Source organism: Camelina sativa, chromosome 9, assembly GCF_000633955.1.
Source record: "Camelina sativa cultivar DH55 chromosome 9, Cs, whole genome shotgun sequence".
NCBI lineage: Eukaryota > Viridiplantae > Streptophyta > Magnoliopsida > Brassicales > Brassicaceae > Camelina > Camelina sativa.
This window is the reverse complement of record NC_025693.1, coordinates 14,526,154-14,553,880: the sequence shown is the minus strand read 5'-3', so window position 1 is coordinate 14,553,880 and position 27,727 is coordinate 14,526,154. Positions and strand designations below refer to the sequence as shown.

At 39.0% G+C, this 27,727-nt stretch overlaps 3 protein-coding genes and 1 long non-coding RNA gene across 4 annotated transcripts; all 4 read right to left on the bottom strand.

The window, feature by feature from the left end:
* LOC109126587 lies at nt 13,072-13,518 on the bottom strand. The gene has a single exon (XM_019230270.1). It carries the CDS (start codon nt 13,458-13,460, stop codon nt 13,125-13,127), a length of 336 nt encoding a protein of 111 aa, XP_019085815.1. The 5' UTR covers nt 13,461-13,518; the 3' UTR covers nt 13,072-13,124.
* Nucleotides 15,353-18,234, bottom strand: LOC104715281 (putative SWI/SNF-related matrix-associated actin-dependent regulator of chromatin subfamily A member 3-like 1; the record flags this gene model as incomplete). Its single annotated transcript, XM_010432700.2, has 2 exons — nt 15,353-16,335; nt 16,425-18,234. Coding segments are annotated over 2 exons (2,625 nt in total), but the record flags the coding sequence as incomplete, so codon positions are not given.
* On the bottom strand, nt 23,252-23,910 carry LOC104710988 (defensin-like protein 206). The gene is made up of 2 exons (XM_010427648.2): nt 23,757-23,910; nt 23,252-23,656 (listed from the first exon to the last, which is right to left on the bottom strand). The coding sequence occupies exons 1-2, from the start codon at nt 23,824-23,826 to the stop codon at nt 23,472-23,474; spliced, it is 255 nt and encodes an 84-aa protein (XP_010425950.1). The 5' UTR covers nt 23,827-23,910; the 3' UTR covers nt 23,252-23,471.
* LOC104710989 lies at nt 24,352-24,758 on the bottom strand. The gene is made up of 2 exons (XR_002033465.1): nt 24,605-24,758; nt 24,352-24,504 (listed from the first exon to the last, which is right to left on the bottom strand). It is a non-coding gene; the product is annotated as an uncharacterized LOC104710989 (long non-coding RNA).

Sequence of the window (27,727 nt, the reverse complement as noted above, 5' to 3'; positions counted from 1 at the left end):
GATTTTCTTATTTTCATAATTTTGAAATCTTTCTGTTATAAAATAATATATTTTTCTTATCATTCACATTTTTAAAGATTTTTTATTTTATTTTTTAGTCTTGGTTATCGTAATAGGATGAATGTCAATTGTTTAATAGATTATCTAGGTAAAAATGATAAATGTTAGAAGTTTAGAGTTTAGAAGAAATTGTTACTAATATCCTTCATGGTAATGATGACGTCAAAGAAGATATTGCGGTACCTTTAGGACTCTCCATAATTTTTGAATACAATTTGAGAAGATAACAATAAAAAAGAATAGAGATGAGCTCCAACAAGAATGCAAATTCAAAAATATGCAAACAAAAACAGAGTCATACTTCACTAAATTTTCTCTCTTAGATAGACAAACAACAATAGAGTCATATCTTACTAAATTTTCTTAGATATATATATATATATTTATATATATATATATATATATATATATATTTTTTAGTTTATTTGATTATTAATTTATGGTATTAATGTGACCATATTTTTACAGAGGATTTTCAAAAAAATTATTATCTTATTATTTTATCGAAATGTGTCATTTTTTATACCGGTCCAACTCGAGACCGGAAGAATTTATTAATTTATAGCGAGTATTAATTTATAGAGCTCTACTATATCATTCCCTTATTAATTAGTATAGGCATGCTTTCTTAGTGAAATTAGTATGGGGCACACTTAAGTGAAATTAGTGTAAATTTCTGCCAATAAGAAAAAAAAATTTCATGTTGGTCTTTCACGGCTTCAAGAAGCTCTATGCCACGAGAGAAATTGTTACACCATAATTTGGTCTCAATGCTTTTTGGCAATGCATTCAATGCTTTTTGGCAATGCATCATGTTGATCCAACGCCTAGCCCCTAGAACGCATAGCCCCTAGAACGTCTACTCGGAGTTGAGTCGTTTTAATGCGATTTAGACATTTACAACATAAAACGTTATATATATGATATTATATCTAAATTTATCTAAAAATATATGTTAGACAAAATAATAAATAATAAATGATAAACAAAAATTAGAAAAATGCATTTATTTAATTTAGATTAATAACATATAAACGTTTATAATTATGTATATGAATATAAAAATTAAAATTTTAAATATATGTAGTCAAAAATTATTTATATATAATAAAATAATATTTATGCGATTTTAGACGGTTTAGGCGGTCGTCTAGAGGTTTGTTGAGCGCCTAACACCTAGACGGTACGTAGGCGGCCGCCTAAACCGTTTTCTTGAACACTTGTGTCAACACATATATTTCCTCTCACATACTTAATGAATTTTCTCCATATATGTTTCACAGTTCCAATGTGAGATATTTTTTTATTTGTCCAATTTTGAATATTAATTTCTCATCCAAATATACTTCAACTTTCACATAGGAATATATTATATTATGGTTCTAACAGCAAGAAATCCTATATCCTACAAAGTTTCCTATGACTTTAACGTTAGTAGGAGTTTCAGAAGAAATATTATACCAGTAACTCACTATCCGTTGTTGTAGGAATTTGTTTTTTTCCATTTCCTATGCTAGCTGTTTTTTGTTAAAAAAAATGGTAGCTATTTGGTAGGAAATATATCCTATCAAATTCATTGTAGAAAAATTTGTAAGATTACTATTAAGATAACTCAGATGGAATGTTCTGACTATTTCTGTATACTATGACTCGGATTGGAATGGTTGTCCTCTCTCTCTCATTGCTCTCTTAGTGCGTACATTGTCTTCGTTGGTGATTCTCCAATTTCGTGGAAAGCTTAGAAACAAGACGTCATTTAGTCTTTGTGAACTCAAATGGTTTAATGAACTAGCTCTTTTTCTTGGAGTCCCTCGCACCACACCTATCCGACTGTTTTGTGACAGTAAATCGGCGATTTATATTGTAATGAATCCCGTCTTTCATGAACATACTAAGCATGTTGAATCCGACCGTCATCAAGTTCATCATGCAGTTGATACCAAACTCATTACATTGGAACACGTTACGACACACAACCAACTCGCTGACATCCTCACTAAAGCATTGCCTAGTCCATCATTTGAAGCTCTTCTTTCCAAGTTGGGTATTCGGCATCTTACACTTCCAACTTGAGAGAGGATATTAATATAACTACTCTTTAGATTTAGATCATGCTAAACTTATGTTACTCCTTATCTGTTGGTACTGTGATTCGGCACCTTGGATGATGGGCCTGGGCCCAAGACGGACGGACAAAATGGGCCGAAACGTAGTAGAACTGGCTCATTATGATGGAGCGGAGAGAATCGAAGTAAAAGTATAATGGCAGAACGAAACACCCCGGAGTTTGGAGGACGTTCAAATAATCAAGTAATAAATCGAATTAATGGGAGCGAGAGATTTACGCAATAGATTGATTCGATATTAATTGTAATAGGATTATAAATAAGAGAATAAAAGGGAAATGATAAGGGGGATTGAAAAACTCACTTTTGGCAATAATAATACTCTTTTCACTTCGCAAATTACAATTGTTCTCTATTTTCTGCTTGGAACTAGGACGGTGGTAAGCACCTACCGCTCTTAATTCATTCCGGAACTTAGGTAAAACTTAAGTTCTCACATTTGGCGCTAGAAGGAGGGGAGTTATCACCTGTACTCTTGCTAGTTCCGACCTCACATTCGAACCCACACTATACAAACGACGCTATGGCTACCGACTCTTCCAACCAGGTAACTCTAGAAACCATCCAGAAACTTTTGCAAGATTTGACTGAGAAGTCCGATCGTCAGCATGCAGCCTCCGCTGCTCTTTCCGCTGCTCTACCCGCTTGGAGACGGTCACTGCGTCAGTAGCCGATCTTTCAGCCTCTCACCATGCATATGCCGATCGGGTCGATCTTTTGTCCTCCAATCAAAACCCTCAACGACGTTCTTTGGATTTCGCTGGCGTCATTCCGCCTTTCACCTTGCAGCCGGCAGCAGCAACCGTGACTACGGGGAATACTTTCCCACCTTAGCTAAATACTCAAGCAGCACCGCCGTTGGTTGGCGATAGCCACACTCCGGTTCAGTTTGATGTCGCTGGATCCTCCGAAGTTCCAGTTCGTTTTCCTCCCCCTATGGGCAGAAATGTCCTGACTCCGGGTTATGCTTCCAACACTGAGCTCCACCGTATGCAGAGCGAGATCCGGGATATGCGGTCTATGATGCACAGTGCGACTACCACGACACCAGATATTTCCCGGGTAATTGAAGAATCAAAGCGAACTCCTTTCTCAGATCATATAGCTCGAGTTCGCGTCAAGGATACCGGAAAAATAAAATTCACAAGCTACGAAGGAAAAGGGGACCTGCCGACTCATCTCAAGACCTTCTTACTAACGGCCAGCCGCGTGGACCTTGAGCCTCACGAAGCGGATTCTGGGTACTGTAAGTTGTTCGCAGAAACATTTTGTGGACCAGCCCTGCTCTGGTTTGCATCTTTGGCAGCTGGTTCCATTGACAACTTCACGGAGATATCCACTTCCTTTATCAAGCAATATTCTAGTTTGATCGAAACGGCAGTAAACGACGCTCAACTGTGGAATCTAAACCAAGTTGCTGGGGATTCGCTCCGATCTTACATCACTTAGTTCAAGGAAATTCAGGTCCAGATTCCGGGGCTTTTGGATTTGACTGCCTTGGCAGCACTGAAGAATGGTCTCTGGCATGAGTCCCGTTTTCGCGAAGAGCTAACTGTGAACCAGTTCGCTACCATCCAGGACGCACTTCACCGAGCTTCAAACTGGATAGTTACAGAAGAAGAAAAAGCAGCGGCAATTCAAAAGCATAAGGTCGTAACCAAACCCTGATTTGAAGCTCCAGCTGAAAAGACAGCGCCTTCAACCCCGAAGCACGGACCAGGCACGTTTGCCGTGAACCATTCTCCACAGAAAGGCTCCCCAAAGAGTTCACCGTCTAAACCTCCATTCTCACCACGCTCTAAGAGCGGAGTGCTCCCAAGTAACAAATGGGTTCGGGACGAGAACGCAAACTGCAAGCTTCACAAAGAAAATGGGCATTCGACTCGGGATTGCAAGAAACTGATGCACCTCCTCGCAGAAAGGTTCGTGTTTGGCGAAATGCCAAACGTGACTATTGAGGAGCTCGATCAGAAAACAATCTCCGAAGCAGATGAGGATGCTCCACCACTGAAGAAACCAAAGCAGTCCGACGGTGACGTAGCTCCTAAGAAAAAAAATCGATGTCATAATGGGAGGCTCACGCCTCTTTCGAAATTCCATTACGGCAATAAAAGACCATCAGCAGAAACTCACGAGTCCACAGCCTAAGCGAATCAAAGTCACTACGAGTGATTTACCCGAAGTCACCTTCTCGGAGAAAGAAACCGAGGAACTGAATACTCCGCATGATGACGCGCTCGTCATATTACTGGATGTTGCGAATCACGAAGTGTGTTGGATCCTAATAGATACTGGGAGTTCGGTGGATTTAATATTCCTTGAATTGCTTACTAGAATGGGCATCAGAAGAGAGCACATTGTGGGACTACCCTCTCCTTTGGTCTCATTTACGAGTGAGACATCGATGTCATTAGGGACAATAACACTGTCAGTCTCCACTCAGGGAGTAGTGAAAATGGTGGAGTTCATGGTCTTTTATCGACCTGCGGCCTACAATGCGATAATGGGAACACCTTGGCTTTTCCAGATGAAGGTTGTAGCTTCAACATACCATCACTGTGTCAAGTTCCCAACCCTGCAAGGAGTTTGGGAAATTTTGGGAAGCCAAAGAACAGCGAGAAGTTGATATCTTGCGAGTCACAAGCTTTTGGTTCAATAGCAACCAAAGCTCGAGGTCACAAAGAACCCAGTTCGGAAGCAGCTCAAAGGTGACCTCACTGAGTCTATTTTTATTAATGATAAGTTTCCAGACCAAGAAATCAAGATCAGAGCTGGATTAGGAAGCGAGCTCCAAGCAATTCTGATCTCCTTCTTGAAGGAAAATATGTCCACCTTTGCATGGTCCGTAGACGAAATGCCCGGGATCAGTTCGGAGGTCATCTCACATGTGCAAAATGTGGATCCGACATTCAGGCCGGTGAAGCAGAAGCAAAGAAAACTCAGCCCCGAGCGAGCTGAAATTGTCAACAAGGAAGTAGATCGCTTACTGAACGCATGTCAGATCCGTGAAGTAAAATACCCTGAATGGCTCGCCAATACGGTGGTTGTAAAAAAGAAAAATGGAAAGTCGCGAGTCTGCGTTGACTTCACCGATCTGAATAAGGCGTGCCCAAAGGATAGTTTTCTACTTCCGCACATCGACAGGCTAGTTGAGTCCACTTCGGGACACGAACTGATGTCCTTCATGGATGCTTTCTCTGGTTACAACCAAATCCTCATGAACCCGGAAGATCAGGAAAAGATCGCATTCATTACAGACCGCAGAACTTATTGTTACAAAGTGATGCCATTTGGATTGAAAAACGCCGGAGCAACCTACCAGCGTCTTGTGAATTGGATGTTCGAGCAGCAGCTCAGAAAAACCATGGACGTCTATATTGACGACATGCTGGTGAAGTCCATAGAAGCCAGCTTGCACCTTACGGACTTGAAAGTTTGTTACGACATCCTGAACCAGTTCGGGATGAAGCTTAACCCCACAAAGTGTACTTTCGCAGTCCCATCAGGAGAGTTTTTAGGTTACATCGTCACAAAATGAGGAATCGAAGCAAACCCAAGGCAAATCAATGCTTTCTTATCCATGAGTTCCCCAAGAACGTTATGGGAAGTGCAGCGTCTTAACGGACAAATCGCAGCTCTCAATCGTTTCATCTCCCGATCAACAGACAATTGCCTCCCATTCTACCAGCTATTGAAAAAGGGGGTGAAAAACTTTGTATGGGATATGAAGTGCAAGGAAGCGTTTTCTGAGCTGAAAGCCTACCTATCTCAACCTCCAGTCTTGGCTAAGACTGAACTAGGCGAACCATTTTTCCTTTATGTAGCTGTCTCGGACAGCGCAGTAAGCGGAGTATTAGTTCGCGAAGAAAGGAGGGAACAGAGGCCCATTTTCTATGTCAGTAAGTCATTTACAGAGGCATAATCGAGGTATCCCATGATGGAGAAGTTGGCCCTACCAGTAGTTACGTTGGCAAGGAAACTACGACCTTACTTTCAGTCGCACTCGATCGTAATCCTAATGACACAGCCACTTCGGACGGTACTACACAGTCCAAGCCAGTCTAGAAGATTAGCTAAGTGGTCGGTTGAGCTTAGTGAATATGATATCGAATTCTGAACTCGAACTTGCGCTAAGGCACAAGTGCTGGCAGATTTCCTTATAGAACTTCCACTCGCCAGTTTAGTTGAAGATAACATCGAAGTCCCATGGATGTTGCACGTGGATGGCGCGTCTTCTAAGACAGGTGCAGGAATTGGAGTTCGCCTCACCTCCCCTACAGGCGAAGTGATCGAGCAGTCGTTTCGCTTGGCGTTCAGTGCATCAAATAACAAAGCTGAATATGAGTCTTTTTTCGCTGGCTTACGCCTCGCAGTAGGGATTAGTGTACGAAAGCTCCAGGCTTTTTGTGATTCACAGCTGGTCACCAACCAGTTTTTGGGAGAGTACGAGACAAAGGATGGGCGCATGGAAGCTTACTTATCTGCAGCTCGGGAGTTAGTAACTAAGTTTGATGATTTCGAAATCACTAAGATCCCACAAGGTGAAAACTCCGCTGTAGACGCCTTAGCAGCTCTAGCATCAACTTCAGACCCTGCAGCTACAAGAATTATCCCAGTGGAAGTCATCGAATTTCCAAGCATACATTTAGAGAGTTCGCATGTGGTAACTCGGGCAATGAAGAAAAAATTAGCCGCCAAAGAGGTGGTTCGCAAGCTAATCTCAGAATCCTCACCACAGGTGGATTCAGCTCCCATCACGCCTGCTCCAGACATTTTTCACCCACCTCTAGTCGAACAAAACTCAAACCGAGTTCCGGAACCGTCCAGCCCACCAACCATCGACCAAGCTGTTCTTCCGTACACACCTCCGAGCAATACGAACACCAACAATTGGGGGCAGGAGACTGGCGGAGGCCGATCTGGGCTTACTTGGAAAAATGGGAACTCCCAGCTGACAAGTGGGCAGCTAGGAAACTCAAAATCGTCAGTGCACGGTATTGCACCTATGGCAGTATTCTCCTACGTCGAAGTGTAGCTAGTCCTTATCTAACATGTGTAGCCGGTGAGGAGCCCGCGGCATTAATGCGAGCTGTTCATGATGGCCCCAATAGAAATCACTCCGGAGGGCAAACTCTAGTCTACAAAATCAAGAGACAAGGGTATTTCTGGCCTACTATGGTCACCGACTGCAAGGAATATTCCTGAACCTGCGAGAAGTGTCAAAAGCATGCTCCATCAATTCACCAGCCTACCGAACTCCTGTTTTTGGTGTCCGCACCTTACCCATTCATGAGGTGGTCTATGGATATCATTGGCCCTCTACATCAGGGACCGGGAGGAGTTCAGTACGTACTAGCTCTTACTGATTATTTCTCCAAATGGGTGGAAGCAGCGGCTTATGCGAAAATAACAAGTGAGGAAGTAGATCAGTTCGTGCTGAAAAGCATAATCTATCGGTATGGTGTTCCTCATGAAATCGTCATAGATAATGGTCCGCAGTTCATCTCCTCGCAGTTCGAAGGTTTTTGTGCGAAATGGAAAATTCGACACAGCAAGTCAACTCCTCATTACCCACAAGGTAATGGGCAAGCCGAGGCAATGAACAAAGTCATATTAGCTAACTTAAAGAAACGGCTCGATTCTCGTAAAGGGCGCTGGCCGGACGAGCTGCAAGGCGTTCTTTGGGCAATCCGAACAACACCTCGCCGGGCTACTAACGAAACACCTTTTTCCTTGGTTTACGGAGTCGATGCTGTAGTCCCAGCTGACATAGAAGTACCCGAAGTTAGTTCCTCGCTAAACCCACTCCAAACCGTGGAGAATGAGGAATTTCTACAGGATACCCTCTATACCATAAATGAGCATCGGGATCGAGCTTCAATTCGGATTCAGAACTACCAGAACGCGGTTGCTAGCTATTATAACTCCAAAATCCAAAGCAGGCCTTTGGCAGTCGGCGACCTAGTCCTTCGGAAGGTCCATGAAAATACCGAAGAGAACAATGCATGAAGTCTGAAATGGCGTTTATCGACTGGAAGATTCAAACGGGAAACCCGTGCCGAGGTCCTAGAATTCGTTACATCTTAAACGTTTTTACATTTAGTTTGATTTAAATATTGTATCGAACTACGATTGGCTTGATCCCAATAGGGTACGTAGGCAGCCCACTTCGGGTCCAGCTGTCAGCATTTTAATAAAACAAAGTTTTTCTTAAAACTTTTTGTGTTACTTCGCGCACCCGCTGGGGACCGAAGTCTTACTTCGCAAAAAAAAAAAAAAAAAAAAAAAAAAAAAAAAAAAAAAAATNCATCCGTTTAAACCGAAGTCTCACTTCGTAACTTTAAACCAAAGTTTCACTTCATTAAAATTAAAATGCCAAAGTCTTACTTTGTGATATTTTTTATATTCGAAAAACCAAAGTCACACTTCCTACCCCTAAAAAACCGAAGTCATATTTCGTACCTTTAAAAACCGAAGTCTCACTTCGTACCTTTTTAAAATAAGGTCCAAAGGTTAAAGCATTTGTAACCTTGTTTTATTTTTTTAAATAAATAAAAAGCTCTCAAAAGCCGAACTCTCACTTCGTATCTTCAAAACCGAAGTCTTACTTCGTACATTTAAAAATCGAAGTTCCACTTTGTAAACCTAAACCAAAATCATACCTGGTACTAAGATTTTGGTCAAAAGCGAACAAAGTCTCGCACATCGACAGACTCTAAGTCTAACTTCGTTTTCTAGTGGCTCTAAGTAAATTTTATGACTCTTTGTCGGAAAGTACTTCGCTAGAAGTTTACTTGGCAATTTATATAGCAAAAAGGTTCATCTGATAAAGCAGGCAATGTTATGGGAGGGTCACCAAGACCAAAAACTCCCGAACCAAGTTTTTTTGCAAAAAAAACACAAAACAAAAGCAACAAAAGGGGAGGCCACTTGGGCCTAAAACAACCCCAAGAAAAAGGAATTCACGAAGTAGAAGGGGGATCAGGGCCCGAACTGCGCTCCACAGCACCCGCGGTCAACTCCTCAGGAACGTCGGGGAAAAGCTCGGACAACGACACCTCGGGTGCGTTAGCTTTGGGAGTGTTAGCTCTAATCACCTCCAATTCCTAGTTTGACATTTGCCCGATGTTAGTCCCAGATTCATCGATTACGATGCTCAGTGGGGGCTCACTGCATAGCAATTCAGGGGGAGAGTCTGCCAAGAGGCTGTAGAAGGCTGAAATATCAAAGTCACGGAGGGTTACCTTCGCGACATCACCGTCGGCCTTTTCTTCGTCAGCCCGGATTGATTCGAGCTCGGCTTCGAGGTCTGCAATTTCACCCTTCGAGTTAGACGCTCCCTCTCTTCAAAGTGAGCTCTTACATCTTCAATCAAGGGGCAGAGGGATCGCCTCAAGGATTGGCGCTCCTCTCTCTAAACCTTCTCCATCTTGCAGCTATGACTGGCCTCTAAGAGTTGGTTTCCGAATTCGATCTCATGAAGCCTGTTCTTGGCAGCCTTCTCGCTCTCCGAGGCCTCATAGTAAAGGTCGCCGGCTTTCTTCAGCTTCCCCCTGAGATCCTCATTTGCGATCCCGAGGTCGAGTACTTGGAGCTTAGCTTTCTTCATCCGGGATCGAATCTGCTCGGGCTTCTCTACAGTTTTGGCATTTATTGCCTCTAGACGGGTGAACTCCTCCACCTGGGTCTCCAGCTCGACCACCTTGTCTTTTAGCTTCGACAGTTTGGAAACTGAAGGGGCGGCAAAAATTTGATCCTCATACGAGGCAACATAACTGTTAAACTCAATCGTCATCTGCAAAAATAGGGAGTTAATACAGCCCTCAAGCTACTATCACCTAAGAAGAGGAGAGCAAAAGTTTTGACTCACCTCGCCAACCTTATCCGCAAATCGAAAGAAGTTTCCGCGGTTAATCTCGCACATGTCCACAAAAGGCGGAACACGAACCCCGGGTCGAACGAAACTCCTCATTAAGTCTGCTGGAGAGGGAGGAGGAACTGCATCAATGGAAGCTGGTTAATTTATTTTTTTTACCGTGTAAAAAACAGAGCCATTGAATTTTTCCGTGTTTAAAAAAAATAATAATAATGAAACGCTTACCTCGGGGAGAGTTATGATGTTCCTTTGGAGGAAGCCTACTGGAGGAGCTTCTGGACTCTTTAACCAGAGAGGGGTCTCCGGATTTCCTCTCGGAGGGAGGTGCACCATCCCTCGAACCAGATCTGCTTCGCCCATCTCCAGAGGAGCTAGTTCGGGCCCGGGCCTTCTCACGGGAAGAGGAAGAAGTTTCAGGTTCTTTCCTCTTCTTCGATAGCTCCATCTACTGCGAACCACCAGCAGCTCGACCGCTCTCTGGGTTTGTCAGTCGAATCTGAGATAACAATTAAAGTGGGTTTGGTAGGTTCTGAGGTCGGTTCAGCGCTGGACTCCCGAACAGGAGTTGCAGTAGTCATCGAGGTTGAGGGAGGAGCTTCAGTCGACTTAGAAGCAGAAAAGTCAGCACTTTTCGCCGGAAGGCGAGCTTTGCCCTTTGCCAGGGAGTTGGACATTAGCCCTTTCGCCTCTTTCTCGGCGTTCTCCAAGTCTCTCCTGAAGTTTTTCTCCTCTCTATAAGCCATGGAGGAGGTGTCGAAAAAGCGGGGTTTGGTAGAGGAAGCGTAGGAACAGTTCCTAAGTCGGACTCCGGACTCTCTGATCCGTTCACACGAGAACGAATCCCAAGCAATCTGACCTTCGCAGAGCCGAGAAAAGTATTCAGCGAAGTTAGGGGAGAGCTGACCACGCTCGAAGTGAGCTGCAAAAAAAATGATGACAGAGTAGTTAGAGGTGGAAGAAAGAGGAAAGGAAATCTAATACTGTACAGAGTACTCTACGCTACCGATTTTCGAGGCCCACTTCGACACGAACAAATTCGCGGGGGACCCGAAGATGAGTTCGTTCACAAGAAAAAAGAAAAACGATTTTTGCCACTTTTCGTCCTTCTCAGGGAGGTCGTCAAAGACCTTTAGACCGGAAAGCGGGCTCACGTATAAAGTGCCCCTGGTTCGCCCCGTCTTCACGGTGTAGATATGGAGGAAGTCCGCAAGGGATAACTTAAAGCCATGCTCCTCCGCTAGAGTCTGTAGGCAGAGGACAGTCCAAAAACAATTCGGACACATTTGGGGGAGAGCAAAACCGAGCTCGGACATCATCTGAACGATGAGTTCCGGGAGTGGGAAAGAAAGTCCACACGCAGAGAAAAACTTGACAAATGCACAGCAGTAACCGGGGGGCGGATTCTCCGGCGACTCACTGGCACCCGGGATAAGAATTTCAATCTCTGACGAGATACCGCATGACCCCCTAATCTCCGCAATATCATCCTTTGAAAGGATGGAAGGGGTATGGGGGCATAAACTCCGGGGATGAGCGGTTTCACGGCTTTGATCGGGGTAGATTTGGGAGGCGACATGATCTCCGGTTAAGAAACAAAGAAGATGAACAGCTTCTTCCGACAAATAACAAGAGCAAATAGGAAGAAGAAGCAGAATACATGAAATGATTCTGGAAAACGAAATGTCAAAAAAAAATGAACTACCTTTATACATCGGGTCGAGAGAAAGCAATGATTACCTAGGGAAGCGAAAGGTCCCAGTTTGCTTCTCTCTCTCTCTTATAGCGTGTTAAACTGTGCTAAGCCGCGTAGTGGGACCCGGTGCTTGTTTGGAAAGGCAAATCCCATCATTATCACAATCAAATCATGGGATATGGGAGATATTTAGTTTCCCGAAGTGGTTAATAAAAGGCTAAAAGTCCCCCAAACTGAAGAGCTCGGGAGACTTGGGGGATAACTGTTGGTACCGTGATCCGACACCTTGGATAATGGGCCTGGGCCCAAGACGGACGGACAAAATGGGCCGAAACGCAGTAGAACTGGCTCATTATGATGGAGCGGAGAGAATCAAAGTAAAAGTATAACGGCAGAACGAAACACCCCGGAGTTCGGAGGACGTTCAAATAATCAAGTAATAAATCGAATTAATGGGAGCGTGAGATTTACGCAATAGATTGATTCGATATTAATTGTAATAGGACTATAAATAAGAGAATAAGGGAAATGATAAGAGGGATCGAAAAACTCATTTTTGGCAATAATAATACTCTTTTCACTTCGCAAATTACAATTGTTCTCTATTTTCTGCTCGGAACTAGGACGGTGGTAAGCACCTACCGCTCTTAATTCATTCCGGAACTTAGGTCAGACTTCAATTCTCACATTATCTACTTAGCTTTCTTAGTCCTTATCACATTAAGATTCTAGCTCCATCGTCTACAAATATCTACTTGTATGAATACTGTTCGACATCTAAATGAATAAACAAGCTTTATACAAACTATTTCAATTACCTCATGTTTTCTAGTAGAGAAACCAAAAAATATCAAAACTGTAGTCCAACAAAACTGTCAAATAAATTCTAACACTCTTCACGCTCGCAAAGGGCCCTTGTTTGTCCTCGGCTACTCATTTTCCAATTTTTAATCATAAATATACTCAATTTCAACAATTATTTAGCTCACATGACATGACCATCCATAACGGACCACTGCGTTGGTTTTTCAATTGCCTCAATGATATAATGTTAGCTTTGATTATGCTTTTGCATGGAACCACACACAAATTGAGATCATATCTTTGATTAATTAGAATCCATTAAACAATATTCATCTAGACAAAACATTATATTAAGAAAAATGAAATTGTGAAAGATTTTAAAATTATAAATCATGCGTTGTGTAGATAAAAGTTTTCATAAATTATAAGATAAAAGTTTACATCTCACAAGTCATCTTTTAAAATAATTCATAAATTACATAATTTTTTATAAATATATATTATTCATCCAGATTGTTGATAAAACTGATTAAAGAAAATATTGCAAAAATCTTATCAATAGTGACTAAGTATTTTTACAAGCAGCACTAAGAAGAGTATGGTAGACATAAGGAATAGGAAACAAAAACAAAAAACAATCATCAGGAACAGTGAGTAAGATAGCGCAACACGTCTTTGTAACCTCTTTAAATCGGAAGTGAAACACTGCCTTTACACAATTTGGAATTGCTTTCACGTCGTGCAGACATGGGTTTTCTGATGATGTCGGGGATGGAGCAGGAGCAGGAGAAAGATAATTTCCTTCTACAGGAGCAAGAGAAATATCATTTCCTTCTGTTTGTATAAACATCGATAACATGATAATCGAAACTATCGTGATCATCGCCAATATTCTTTGCATAGTTCTTCTTGTTGTTTGATGTTTGTATAGTTTGTTTCTTGTCCAAAGAAAACAACAATTGTCCCTCGGTATATATATATATCTCTCTCTCTCTATATATATATATATATATTTTTTTTTTCCTCTTTCTCTTTTTGAAAAAAAAACATCTATGTTTATCCACTACATATAAATGCATGCTTAAAATAGTTCTTCCCACATTAATTAATTATTTTGGATAAAATGCCTTACACAAAAATGTTACAATTATTAAAATAACTCTATCTCAATTAATAATAATACTTAAATGAGAAAATTTGCAAAATATACAGTAAAACCTCTACAAATTAATACTCAATAAATTAATAAATCTTATAAGTTAATAAATTTTGTTGGTTCTATGTTGGACCAGTGTAAAAGATAACAAAATTTGATAAGATAGTAAGATAATAAGATAATATTTTTTTTGAAATCATCATGTAAAATGTAGTCCCAAAAATATCATAAATTAATAATAATATAAATCTACATATATATATATATATATTTATATTAATATAGTATTGTATGCTTCTTCTAAAGATCATATCTATAAAACAATTATTATGTTGTATTTTCAAACTATAATGATATAATATACTCTATATAATATATCATAAAAATAGCTAAATTTTTTTTACAGTTCTCAATTCTAGATATGAATCATTTACATTTTGATAGTTTGATAAACTATTAAAATAAAGCAATTCATATTATTATTCATAAATTGAATTTATGTATGTCATGTATATAAGTGAATTTGGCTATAGTATGTACAATTTATTGTCAAAATAATATTTTCTAAATATTACAAATTCAATTTCAAAACCATAAAATTTACAATATCCGAAAATCTAATCTTATTTTTCTAAAACTGTCTCAATTCATAATTTAATTTTTTTTTTAAAAATTATATATAAATTAATATTACTATAAATTAATAAAATGTCATTGTCCCAACATTATTAATTTATAGAGGTTTTACTGTATAATTTCATTTAATTGTAAAATTTTAAACTCTAACCACTCTTTATTAAACCCAAACCTCTCTTTATATATATATATATATATATATTGGTTTAATTGTAAATCTAAACCCGAATCCTCCTTTATAAACTCAATCGATAGATAATTTTATTTAATTGTAAATTCTAAACCCTAATTTTCATTTATAAATCCAAACCGATATATAACCTCATCTAATTGTAAAATCCAAACTCAAACTGTTATTTAATCTTGTTCAATTAAAAATACACATATTTTGTTTCTTTAATCTATTTTGTATTTCTGATTTTAATTTTGATTTACTTTAAAATATAGTTCTACCTAACGTGATTTTTTCATTGATTAAGCTAATTGGAGGTGAAGAAGAGGTATTTCTTAAAAAATTAAGCAGAACGAAACAGTGTTTAGCGTTTGCTTTGCATGTTTCCCCTTTTATTTTTACGGAATAAAAACTATTTTTTATGATTTTTGGTATGTTATAATGTTACTATGTTAGAGGGCCTAAAAATTTACAATTGTACTCTTGTTAGTTAAATTTAAAATTCATTTTATTTTAAATGTTTTAATCACTCAGCATTTTTATCCGCTAACACCAGATGGCATAATAAGTTTGGATTTATATGGTTTTCTTATGTTGGTATCGTTGACGACTATTAAGGTACCGGTAACTAGTACTACTAGTTAAGTATATATATATATTCTTCTTCTTTCCGATTGTTGTGTTCTGCGAGATTCACGATACATATTACTAATACGATATTACTAAGAGTAAAAGCCCCCGTCATGGTTAACGCCGTTTGACTCTGCTAGAAGATAAATTAAGAAATGAACCAACAAAATTGAACTGAATAATTAAGACAGAACCGAACCAAAGTAAACCGGAAATTTTCAAGATTACCATGAACTAATTTCAACAATATCCGAGAAACGCATGTACCTAGTAGTTAGAAAGATGCTGTAATAAACTATCTGGAAACACTGAAACAGCCAAAAAAAAAAAAAACGGTTAAGGAATAAACCGGTATGATTGAGAGATATCAGAGAGACATGAGAGCAATAACGTCTTCAACGTTAACCTCTCTTTGATCTTTACCACGCTTTCTTTTAAAAGCTTCATTCGCAAGATTCTTCTTCTTCTGTTGGAGCTCAAGAACCCGTTCTTCGATACTGTTTCTCGCAATCATCCTAATCATCTTGACCTCTTGTTTCTGTCCAATCCTATGAATCCTATCCATAGCCTGTTCTTCAACTGCAGGATTCCACCACGGGTCGAACAAGTAAACCCTTGAAGCTGCAGTTAGGTTAATCCCAGCACCAGAGGCTTTAAGGCTCGCTAGTAGCACCACAGGTCCGGTTAACTCCGGATTCCCAAATTCTCCAATGACCTGGGTTCGTTTCTTCACAGTCATTGCTCCGTCTAACCGTAAGATAGTGAAACCCGCAGCTTTCAGCGGTTTTTCGAGTAGAAGCAGCATTTTCCTAAACTGAGAGAACACAACAGACTTTATGTTTGGGTTTTCTTGTCTTGACGCGATCAACAGCGAGAGTAAAGCCGAGACCTTTGAGGAATTACTCGACGACTTTGTGTCTTCTCCGCCGGTACTGGAAGTATCCGAAGGAGGAGTTGGAGGAGCGTTGTAGAGATCCGATTGAGTTAGAGGGCCACGGCAAAGAGGGCAAGCAGGTTTAGTTCTTTCCAAGGTTTGGAGAATACAAGCTCTGCAAAAGATGTGAGCACATCGAGTGATGATGATGTCTTTTGGTGGCGAAATGCAAATCGGACAGTCGAAATCTTCGCCATCTTGCAATACTGCAACAAGCTTTTGTAGCAGCTCTGGCTTATCAGTCACATCTGTTTCACAAATAAACAACACAAAGGTCTATAAGCTTTGCAAAGCAAAAGAAAGAATTTGTAAACTATTTTGTTTTGTTGATTCTAACCTTCGATAGATATAGAAGCGGTAAAAGATCTTAATTCTGGAGGACATAGAGATAAGTCGTCACAAAGTTGTCTAAGACGTAAGATTATGCTCAAAACCGTTGAGTAGTTTCGCATCAAGCTTCCATTGTTGATGAGGTTACGCACAACACCTTTAGCTTCTCCTTCCATGTGATCATATAACTGACGTTCTTCATGAGAAAGCTCAACGTAACAAGTTTCAACACTCTTAGATGGTAAACCAATCAAACTCTGTTCTTTTGTTCTCCGCAACGAAATTGTCGCCATTAAAACCTGGAGGCGAGAAAGTCCCTTCTTGTTACCTTGACCAAGCGGACGTTGTATCAAGCTTTGCCAATAACTCTTAATCGAAAAAGGCTCAAACCGAAGAAACGCCATCAGAGAGTACAAATCGAAAGAACCGTTCTGAATAGGAGTTCCTGTCACAGCCCATCTGCGGGAAGCTTTCAAATTACTAACCGCTCGGCTCTGTTGAGCATTTGCATTCTTAATGGTATGTGCCTCGTCAAGAATTATCCTCAGCCATTCCATCTTCTTGACAGGAGAGTCTTCCCACGATTCTTCAACAGCCAAAGTACCGTAAGTAGTCAGCACTATATCGTACTTCATAAGCTCGTTAACATCGTCTGTTCTTTCCCCACCGTGATACATATACACTCTCAAGCTTCCAGGTACAGTATGCTCCTCTAGCTGTGTAATCCATGCTGAAAACACAGAAGGTGGACAAACAATCAACGTTGTCTTCTTCTGAGACAGATTAACACCAACAACATCATCAGATTTACGCTGCTTCTTCTTCGTTCCGCTTTCATTGCTCTTACCTCTTCCCCTCTTTTTACCTTTCTTGTCTCCTTCTACTACTTCCACAGGTTCTTCAGTTTGCGTACTGGTGGCATCATTACCATATCTATCAAAAGCTATGAGTGAAAGCAAAGTAAGGGTCTTACCTAAGCCCATATCATCAGCAAACACACCTCCACGCAAAGATTCAGGCCGCTTATCACTGCGGTAATTAGTCAAAACATTTAAGAATTCTCCATCTTTCTCTTCCCAAAACGGAGGCAATTCACCAGATTTCTCCCTGTGGAGTAACCAACCCAATCCTTCTTTCTGATGAGCAAAGAGTTGTGATTTTATCACTTCCCTCGGCGGCTCAACACTAACCATTTTCTCCTTCTGTCTCACATTCTTATCAACTAACTTAAAAACCTTATCAACACTACTCTTCTTATTATCTCCACTATCCATCAGTTCTTTAACCACAACAGCCTCCGATAACCCAAACGAAGGATCCGAATCCGAAATCAACACTAACCCGGCCCGCGAAATCGTCGATTTCACAACTGGTAACGCTTCTAGCTTAGCGAAAACGTGGATTTGACACGGGATTTTAAACCTATTGGATTTAGAACGAGTATTGGGTACGATACCTTCGGCGACGATCATGTGAGAGTCTAGCAACGGCGAGAGAACGGCGGCTACCACACGCTCGATGTGGCCTACTTGAACGGATCTTGTGTTGAGTACTCTGATTGCGTTTGTATCGTACTGGTTTAAGGGTTCTCGAACTAGTCCTACCATCTCTCGGCCGTTGATTCGGCCTGAATAGTACTGTAACCCTACTATATTCGCGATGACGAATCCCACCATGTAAGTCTCTGAATTGAAGTCCTGAGATTGCTGCGATAGGTCATCCGTCGAGGATTGAAACTCGTCTTCGTTCGCCATAGCAGAGGAAGACAAGTGTAGAAAGGAATTTGAGTTTTTTTTTTTTTTNTTTTTTTTTTTTTTTTTTTAATGTACGGAAAACGGAGAGGCGGAATTGAGACGAGGAGGAAGGAACTCGAAAGTTCAAAAACCGAATCAATTTGGAGAAATTTGTTTTGAGCCCTTCTATTTTCCGATATCTTATATTTTTAAACTTCTTCAAAGTTTCACAACTTGAGATTGAAGCACCAAAGTCTTAAAAAAAAATTATACACCCACAAAACCTCTTTCTTACATTTTAATATCAGGGAAATGTCATTAAAATCCTCAAGTTAACATTTTCGTTGATTTAAAGCACGAACTCTAGACTTGTAGGTAAAAAACACCAATCTTTTGTTTACTTCCAAATAATTCGCAAACTCTTGTTGACCTGGTCATTTGAGACACAACGTTATGTGGCCAAACGGAAAAATTAGACGAGGTAAATTATCTGTTAACAAGATCTGTTAATAGTAAAGCGGCGCTGTTTATAACACCCTAAACCCCCCCCCAAATTGAGAAATCGATAATCGATAATCTCTTTTCTTCTTTGATTTCTCTCTTCTTCTTCGAGTTCAACATATGCGTTCTAGCAGAGACATCGGTGGTCATTTGACCGTGGAGTGCCATCGAAGTGTGTTTCCGGAGCCGGAGTCATCAGTTGAATTCGAAGAAGAAGATCTAATCGAAGAAGAAAGGAGGAATCTCAAATTAGGGTTTGTGATTTGGGAATTTAGGGAGGAATTGATAATCGGGTTTGATTTGAGGATGTAATTAAAGAAGAAAATGACGTCGTTTTACTAACTAACATATCTCATTAACGCCTAATTAACCCGTTTAATATCTCCGTCTGACCAGTTAATGTTGTGCTTCAAACGGCGAAGTCGAAAAGACTTCATGATTTAAATAGAAGTCAAGAAAAAAATGAGGATTTTTTTCAACAAATGAAGATTTCGTGATTTAAATCAACGAAAATGCTAACTTGGGGATTTTAATGACATTTTTCCCTTTTAATATCCACAATGCTACATATTCAATGCATAGAGTTATGATATTACATATAAATCCGCATTTACAAATCACACAATTCAAATATTGACTAAGGTTGTGAATGGTTGTCCAGTACGTTCGGGACCAAACTAAAGTCAGATCAGTCTGTAGTTAATTGGCCATTTACCATTTCAGACTAGTATGCACTACTTCATACTATAAAATTCCATACTAGTCTGCAATTGAAAAATAATCTGCATTATTGTGTGGATTGTACTATTGGTCTGATTATTTCTATTTACTCTTTAAACCTTCCATACCAACAGTAAAAGTTGGGTAAAAACATGCTCTAAACTAGCTGAATCCGAGAGCTTTCATTTCATTGGTTAAACTTGTGTTTCTTTTGTACTTTCAAAAATGTGTATATATATGAATATGATCATTCATAAATTTGAGAGTTGAATCATATTCCCAAAAATTATATTCCCAAAAAACAAAAACATATATATATATATATTAAGTATATTAAATTAGAATTGAAAATAATAATATACACATTGATAACATGAATTTATAATTTAACACCAAGAATTGAATAACCTTTTTTCTTTTCCAAAACTCTTATTTTATTTATCATAAGAATTGTAACTCTTGAAAGTAATTCATGTTCTATTAAATATATGATAGCTTTATTTTTCTCCTATTTCTAGTCTTTTACAAATATTTACACAATTATAAATATCTAATTTTATATTGATGTAAACTCTATTCATATTTTAATTTGACATTTTTTTTGGTTGTGTATTTTTTTCATTTTGTTTTGGTTTATATTTTAGTTTAAATTATTGTAAATTATTGTTTTAATAATAATAAAAATATTACAAAATTATATGCATTAACTGTAGAATTTTATGTTCCTTTGATGATGTATAGTAATTTGTTAAAATTGAAAATAAAAGCTGATGAGGTGGAGGAAGGAGAAGAGAGAAAATCCAACTTTATATATATATTTGTAATTTTAAAACATCTTCTTATTATTAATTATGATTAAAAATATTATTAAAGTTTTTTTTTAATTTTTTTGTACACACCACTCCATACTATAATCCGATTTTTACCATTCATAATGGTATTGTGTTATGCATACTGTTATTGAATGGTGTGTGTGAAGAAAAAAACCGTCCCTCTGTTCTCTCTCTATTCTCTCTCTTAAGGCGACCCTCCTACAACTTCCGTTCTCCTTCTCCGTTACCGGCCGACGTCGGCTTCTCTGGCGTCGGTCGGTTCTTCTCTTCTTGTTTTTTTGTTTTGCTTTTCTATGTATATATCTAAATAATAATATATGGCAAATTGTGATCTCAAAATCCATGTTCTTTGCCTTCTCACTGTGTTGTTACTAAATCTGAGACAGTCAATCACAATCCAATCTCCTATCTTGACATTGGTGTTGTTTCATAACACCCAGATTTCATCGTTCTGTTTGCAAAATCTGGTTTCCAGAACAGATGATGTTGCGGATTGTGACTGTTGTTTTCAAATTCCTTCTCACAGTCTCGGTTCTTTTCTCTCCGTCTGTGGGAGTGTATTTCTGACCCTATTTTGGTCTCATTCCAAGGTTAATGGTGTCGGCTTTTTTCCGTCTTCAAACGGTGTCTATCGTTTCTTCACCGAAACACCTCTTTTCTCTTATAATAGAGTTTGTGTTCCTCATATTGATTTTTCTGATTCGGGAATTGGAAGTCAATCTTGGATCTGGGATCCTGGAATATTTGTTTCCTGCTCTATTGTTCATGTGTTAAATTTACAGCAACATCAGTTTTATCATAATCAGATTGTGTTTTTAAAGTTCTTTGCAGACTGTGTGAAGGATTGGCAAAACAACGATCTATTCTATATTAGTTATTTTTGGTGGTTAAGAAATGCATCAGATAGATATACAGTGGAATCCATGGACAAGAATGGTATGGGCACTTGTACTAATAGAAGACTTCGACATGATTATGTTTGTCACATAATAGAAGACTTCGACATGATCAATGTAACGGGAAGAAAAACAGTCACATTTTGTTTGTCATCTGCCCAGAATTCTCTTGGTCTGATACTTCTTGGTGGAGAAGAAGATGAAAGACTTTCAAGTAGTTTTTGGAGATATTGGAGACATAATATGTTATGGAAACAACCATGGATGAGAAGACAATGGATTTTTCCAAACAATCATAGAGAATCTTTGCCAAAATTATCAAGTAGATTGATCTCAAGAAGGCTACAAAATTTAGAATCATTTCCAACAACATTAGATCTATTTTTTCTTGTTAAAGTAATGTCATTGACATTTTGGAGTTTCAGCAGCAAGCTGATAGCCATTAAAAAGTGTGTGAAGGAGGGACTTAACAGATTTTATCTGTTGCCTATAAGAGTTGTATTGGGATGTTTCTGTATTTTGTAAACATTTTTTGATATCAATATAATTAATTTGTGGAAAAAAAAAGAATGGTGTTGTGCATACCAATGTTTACTCCAAACTACAGTCCATTCTATTCCGTACTAAATTGTTAGTACGCACTATGTAGTATGGAGTGTATGGAGTAACCATTCAAAAGCCTAAATCTAATATAATCTGGACTAGTAATATATAACAACGTTATTTACTGATTTTATGATTATAAAATTAGATCTATGTAGATACGGATTTTGATATTTAAAGTTAAATCCTGAAAGTGAGGTGTTTACTGAGTTTTATAAGCTATAAAACATGTCATAAGATTGCTAATGAGAGAAGATGTGATACAAATGTTGAGAAATAGAATCCTCATAGATGGTGTGACAGTTCACGTGAAGATAATGAGCACAACTGCCAAAGATGTTGAGGCACTACTTGACACAATTGCTGTAAAAACATATATGAAGTTTCAAAGTAGTATATGAGGTAAGTATACATGAAGTCGTGTGACTACTTTGGAGAGTTGGAGTACATAAGTTTGGTGTCAATTTGGACAAGCCAAGAGACGGCTGCTGAGCTAGATAAACATCTTGAATCTTCAAGATGGGAACATGAAGAAAAATATTCCTTATCCATAGAGAAAAATGAAATTTCTCAATTCCTAGTTTTGGTTTAGAATAGGAAAATTCTATTGGTGTAAAATAGGAATTTGTCAACTTAAGGTTGAGAGATTGTTATAAATACCAAGAGGGCACTTCATAAAGACTTGAACGCCTCAAAGAGATGTACACAATATGTGTGGCGTTGCCTCACCGGATATGATGTAAGATTTATTGGTGGTTTATTAATTTAGAAAAGAATGATAGACATAATAGTGATCCATATCATATGAAATTGTAATTGCAATCTTGTTCTAGTGAATTTTTTTTGATTAGGTCTCTGAGATGTAGGAAAACCCAAACCTTGTTAATAAATTCTCTGTGTTGTTTACTTTATGCTCGTATATACTTGCACTCAACATATACGCTACTCTACTGATGAAAGAACAGGTTGGAAGGAAGACAAGGTGAAGGAAATAATCCATGAAGATGACTTGAATACAGTTTTGAACCTGAAAATTAGCAGTGGTGCAGAGAATTAATATAATACGGAAAAAAAAAAATTCTTGGGAAGGCATTACACAAAAAATGGTATAATACGGTGAAGTCAGCATATTTGGCCGAACAGAATATATAACCTCTTGGGAAGGCATAAATACTCTCTCTATCGTCGATGTTGCGGCGTTACGTTGATGAAACAATAGCTCATCTGTTTTTTTTTATATAGTATACCACATAACATGATTTTGGATCCGATACCACAGTTCTGTACGTACGTGGAGGAAAAATTACAAGTGATTGTCTCTATGAATTCAGGTCAGGGTATAGATGATGTCTACAAACAACTGCCATTTTGAATTTTATAGAGGATTTGGAAACTATACAGAAATATGTTAACTTATCAACAAAAGCAAATTACATGGAGATCTTGTATTAGCCAGACAAAGAAGGACGCAAAAGAATGGTTGGATGTTATGGTAGTTGCAGATTCTCTCTCTCTCTCTCTCTCTAGGAATGGATTGTCGAACACAAATACAAAACGAGTAATGAGTATATATTATATTTCATGATTGAAATAAAAAGTGTAGAGAACATGAGATTACGTACATAGGGGGGCAAGCAATGATAAGCTTTTCCCTTGATGTATTATTTGGAAGCAAAAGAAACTTGAACATAAACACACACAAATGTTATGTCCTCACACCGAATATGGAAACAAAAGTCACACTTGGTAATTATATGTTGAGGTTCTTTCAAGCATTTTTCTTGCAGTGGCAGTGTTTGTCAGTTCCCTCAATAACCCCGCCGCAAGCAGTAGGGTAGTTGGCTGCGCAACACTTACAACACTCTTCATTATTGGTTCCGTGGGCGGACGGGCACTCGTCGAGGAACACAGGTGAAGTACATCCTGGGCATGTAGCCTCGCTATTGAGGATTCCTAGATATTGACATATTCATCAGCACATGATAATTAAGAGACATGCAAGTGCAAAGTACAATCTATAGATGAGATCAACTTTGTAAAACTAATATTATACCGGTTGAAGCCATCAGGAGGACAACCAAGAGAACAGTGAAGCTGACGGAGTTGATGAGGTTCTTTGCCATTTTTTTTTCTTCTTTGCTTTGCCTTCGCTGAAACTTGTTCTTTTTGTTTTTCTTTTGGATTAACTTCAAACTTTGATGATTTAAATTCGTCGGTGTGGTCACCTATTTATAGTCAAATATTTGCAACTTAATCACTTCTTTCTGATTTTTTATCAAGTTCATAGTGTCGCCACTATTATGCAAGGTTGTCTTTGTTATCCTCTTTTTTAAAACATGCGCTTGTCTTTAAAAAAAGTCAACTTGAAGGTCATCTCTGTAAAAAAAATCAACTTGTATGTTCATTTTTCTTTAGTTTGAAATAACTATTGTTTGAAATTGATATTGTTGTTGTCGCGGACAGAGTAAGCAGGAATCTTGGCAATTCTTTAATCCAAATGATATTTATCTATCTTCATTAGTTCATTAATTAATTTTAGGGTTTAGCAACAACGCAACAATCATGGCGACATTATCTCNCAAAAGTCACACTTGGTAATTATATGTTGAGGTTCTTTCAAGCATTTTTCTTGCAGTGGCAGTGTTTGTCAGTTCCCTCAATAACCCCGCCGCAAGCAGTAGGGTAGTTGGCTGCGCAACACTTACAACACTCTTCATTATTGGTTCCGTGGGCGGACGGGCACTCGTCGAGGAACACAGGTGAAGTACATCCTGGGCATGTAGCCTCGCTATTGAGGATTCCTAGATATTGACATATTCATCAGCACATGATAATTAAGAGACATGCAAGTGCAAAGTACAATCTATAGATGAGATCAACTTTGTAAAACTAATATTATACCGGTTGAAGCCATCAGGAGGACAACCAAGAGAACAGTGAAGCTGACGGAGTTGATGAGGTTCTTTGCCATTTTTTTTTCTTCTTTGCTTTGCCTTCGCTGAAACTTGTTCTTTTTGTTTTTCTTTTGGATTAACTTCAAACTTTGATGATTTAAATTCGTCGGTGTGGTCACCTATTTATAGTCAAATATTTGCAACTTAATCACTTCTTTCTGATTTTTTATCAAGTTCATAGTGTCGCCACTATTATGCAAGGTTGTCTTTGTTATCCTCTTTTTTAAAACATGCGCTTGTCTTTAAAAAAAGTCAACTTGAAGGTCATCTCTGTAAAAAAAATCAACTTGTATGTTCATTTTTCTTTAGTTTGAAATAACTATTGTTTGAAATTGATATTGTTGTTGTCGCGGACAGAGTAAGCAGGAATCTTGGCAATTCTTTAATCCAAATGATATTTATCTATCTTCATTAGTTCATTAATTAATTTTAGGGTTTAGCAACAACGCAACAATCATGGCGACATTATCTCCTAACTTCTATGTATGCCAAATTAAATAATTACGAATTAACTAGGAATAAAAGAGTTAACTAGGAATTAACCCACAATATACCACGATACAATTTTTGTTTCACACAATCTTAAGACTAGATTAAGACCTTTGCTAGAGCACGGATTGAAATTCATTTTATTTATATTGTAATTTTTATATAAAATATAATTTATGTGATTGTTTTTAAAAGTTTTTTGGATAAAATATTATGCAATAAAATCATATGCTAAATATGATGACTTGAAAATGACACTTATTTTGTAAATTTTATATTGTTAATGATTCTAGATAAGTACCCGTGCTATAACACTGGTTAATTTTTTTTATATACAAAATTTTGAATATTTTCTATTTTAAAATAAAATTTTAATGTGTTGTATTAGTTTATGTACGTGAAGTTATTTCAACAATATATATTCTACCTAATGACTTGAATGTCATTATAAGATATAATTTTGTGGATTTGGTTTTTAAAAAGCGTATTATTATATTATGAGTAATTTAATATAGAGAAATACCCTATAATAACACTCTTTTAAGTTTCTCTTCTAACATTAGCACACATCTTCAAATTTTCCAAAACTAGCATTTATATATTGAATTTATTATTTAATTTAAATAGCAAAATTCATTTTCTCTCAAATAAAACTAACGAATTTTAGATCTCAAAGCTCCGACGAGGCTTGCGGTGAAGATTCCAAACTGAGATCTTCATTTTCGATCTCAGATCTTTTCAATTAAGTGCCAAATCGATCGACTGATTCCAATACCATAAATATCCACATCAAAAGCATCTTCATTCACTGGATTCCAATTGAAGATCGAAGTTTAAATAAGCGAAACGGTGCTTCCGTCGTTTAAGATAATGAGTGTGGTGGAGGAGAGTCTTTCAGCTACAATTTCGTACGGCAGATGATTGGGGGAAGTATCAACGATTCTGTTTGATATGGATGATGTCCTTTGTAACAGTGAGAAGCTTTTTAGATGTGTTGCCATTGATGTTTTTGCTGAGATGGTAGTTGAAGTCATTGTGGATAATGTCATTCCTCTGACGGGAACAAGTACAAAAGCTTTGGCAAATCAATTTGTGAATCTGTTTTCATGATAATGTGTGTTTAAATTGATTTTGTTGATTTCTTGGGTTAGGCAATGCAGAGCTGAAGCCATGTTTTTAGGAGGTGTTTCTTTAGTCAAAGGAGTATAAGGATTTGATACAGATGCAGCTACAAAAAGATTCTTTGAGATATATCTCGATAAGGTGATGTTTATGCTACTTAATTAGAACACTTAGGAGGGGAATTTTCTTTACATTAGTGTAACATCCGCAAACCAAAAATTGGTTTTTGGGGATGGGTGTCGATCGACACCAAGGGGGTGTCGGTCGACACCAACGCGAGGACGGCTTGGGACTTTAGCGAGTGTCGAACGATGCCATGTGGATGTGTCGGTCGACGCAAACTAGGGTTTTCGGGAGTGTCGGGCAGGGTGTCGGTCGACACCAGTTGGGGTGTCGGTCGACACCAACGCGAGGACGGCTTGGGACTTTAGCGAGTGTCGAACGATGCCATGTGGATGTGTCGGTCGACGCAAACTAGGGTTTTCGGGAGTGTCGGGCAGGGTGTCGGTCGACACCAGTTGGGGTGTCGGTCGACACCAACGCGAGGACGGCTTGGGACTTTAGCGAGTGTCGAACGATGCCATGTGGATGTGTCGGTCGACGCAAACTAGGGTTTTCGGGAGTGTCGGGCAGGGTGTCGGTCGACACCAGTTGGGGTGTCGGTCGACACCAACGCGAGGACGGCTTGGGACTTTAGCGAGTGTCGAACGATGCCATGTGGATGTGTCGGTCGACGCAAACTAGGGTTTTCGGGAGTGTCGGGCAGGGTGTCGGTCGACACCAGTTGGGGTGTCGGTCGACACCAACGCGAGGACGGCTTGGGACTTTAGCGAGTGTCGAACGATGCCATGTGGATGTGTCGGTCGACGCAAACTAGGGTTTTCGGGAGTGTCGGGCAGGGTGTCGGTCGACACCAGTTGGGGTGTCGGTCGACACCAACGCGAGGACGGCTTGGGACTTTAGCGAGTGTCGAACGATGCCATGTGGATGTGTCGGTCGACGCAAACTAGGGTTTTCGGGAGTGTCGGGCAGGGTGTCGGTCGACACCAGTTGGGGTGTCGGTCGACACCAACGCGAGGACGGCTTGGGACTTTAGCGAGTGTCGAACGATGCCATGTGGATGTGTCGGTCGACGCAAACTAGGGTTTTCGGGAGTGTCGGGCAGGGTGTCGGTCGACACCAGTTGGGGTGTCGGTCGACACCAACGCGAGGACGGCTTGGGACTTTAGCGAGTGTCGAACGATGCCATGTGGATGTGTCGGTCGACGCAAACTAGGGTTTTCGGGAGTGTCGGGCAGGGTGTCGGTCGACACCAGTTTGGTGTCGGTCGACACCAGATAGTCAGTGTCGATCGACACCATCTGGTGTCGGTCGACACCCCTTGTTCAGTAACGATGGACGTTGCATGCTATGTGTATTGCCTGGTTTGTTTTATTGATTGTTGATTGTGGCATGTAGA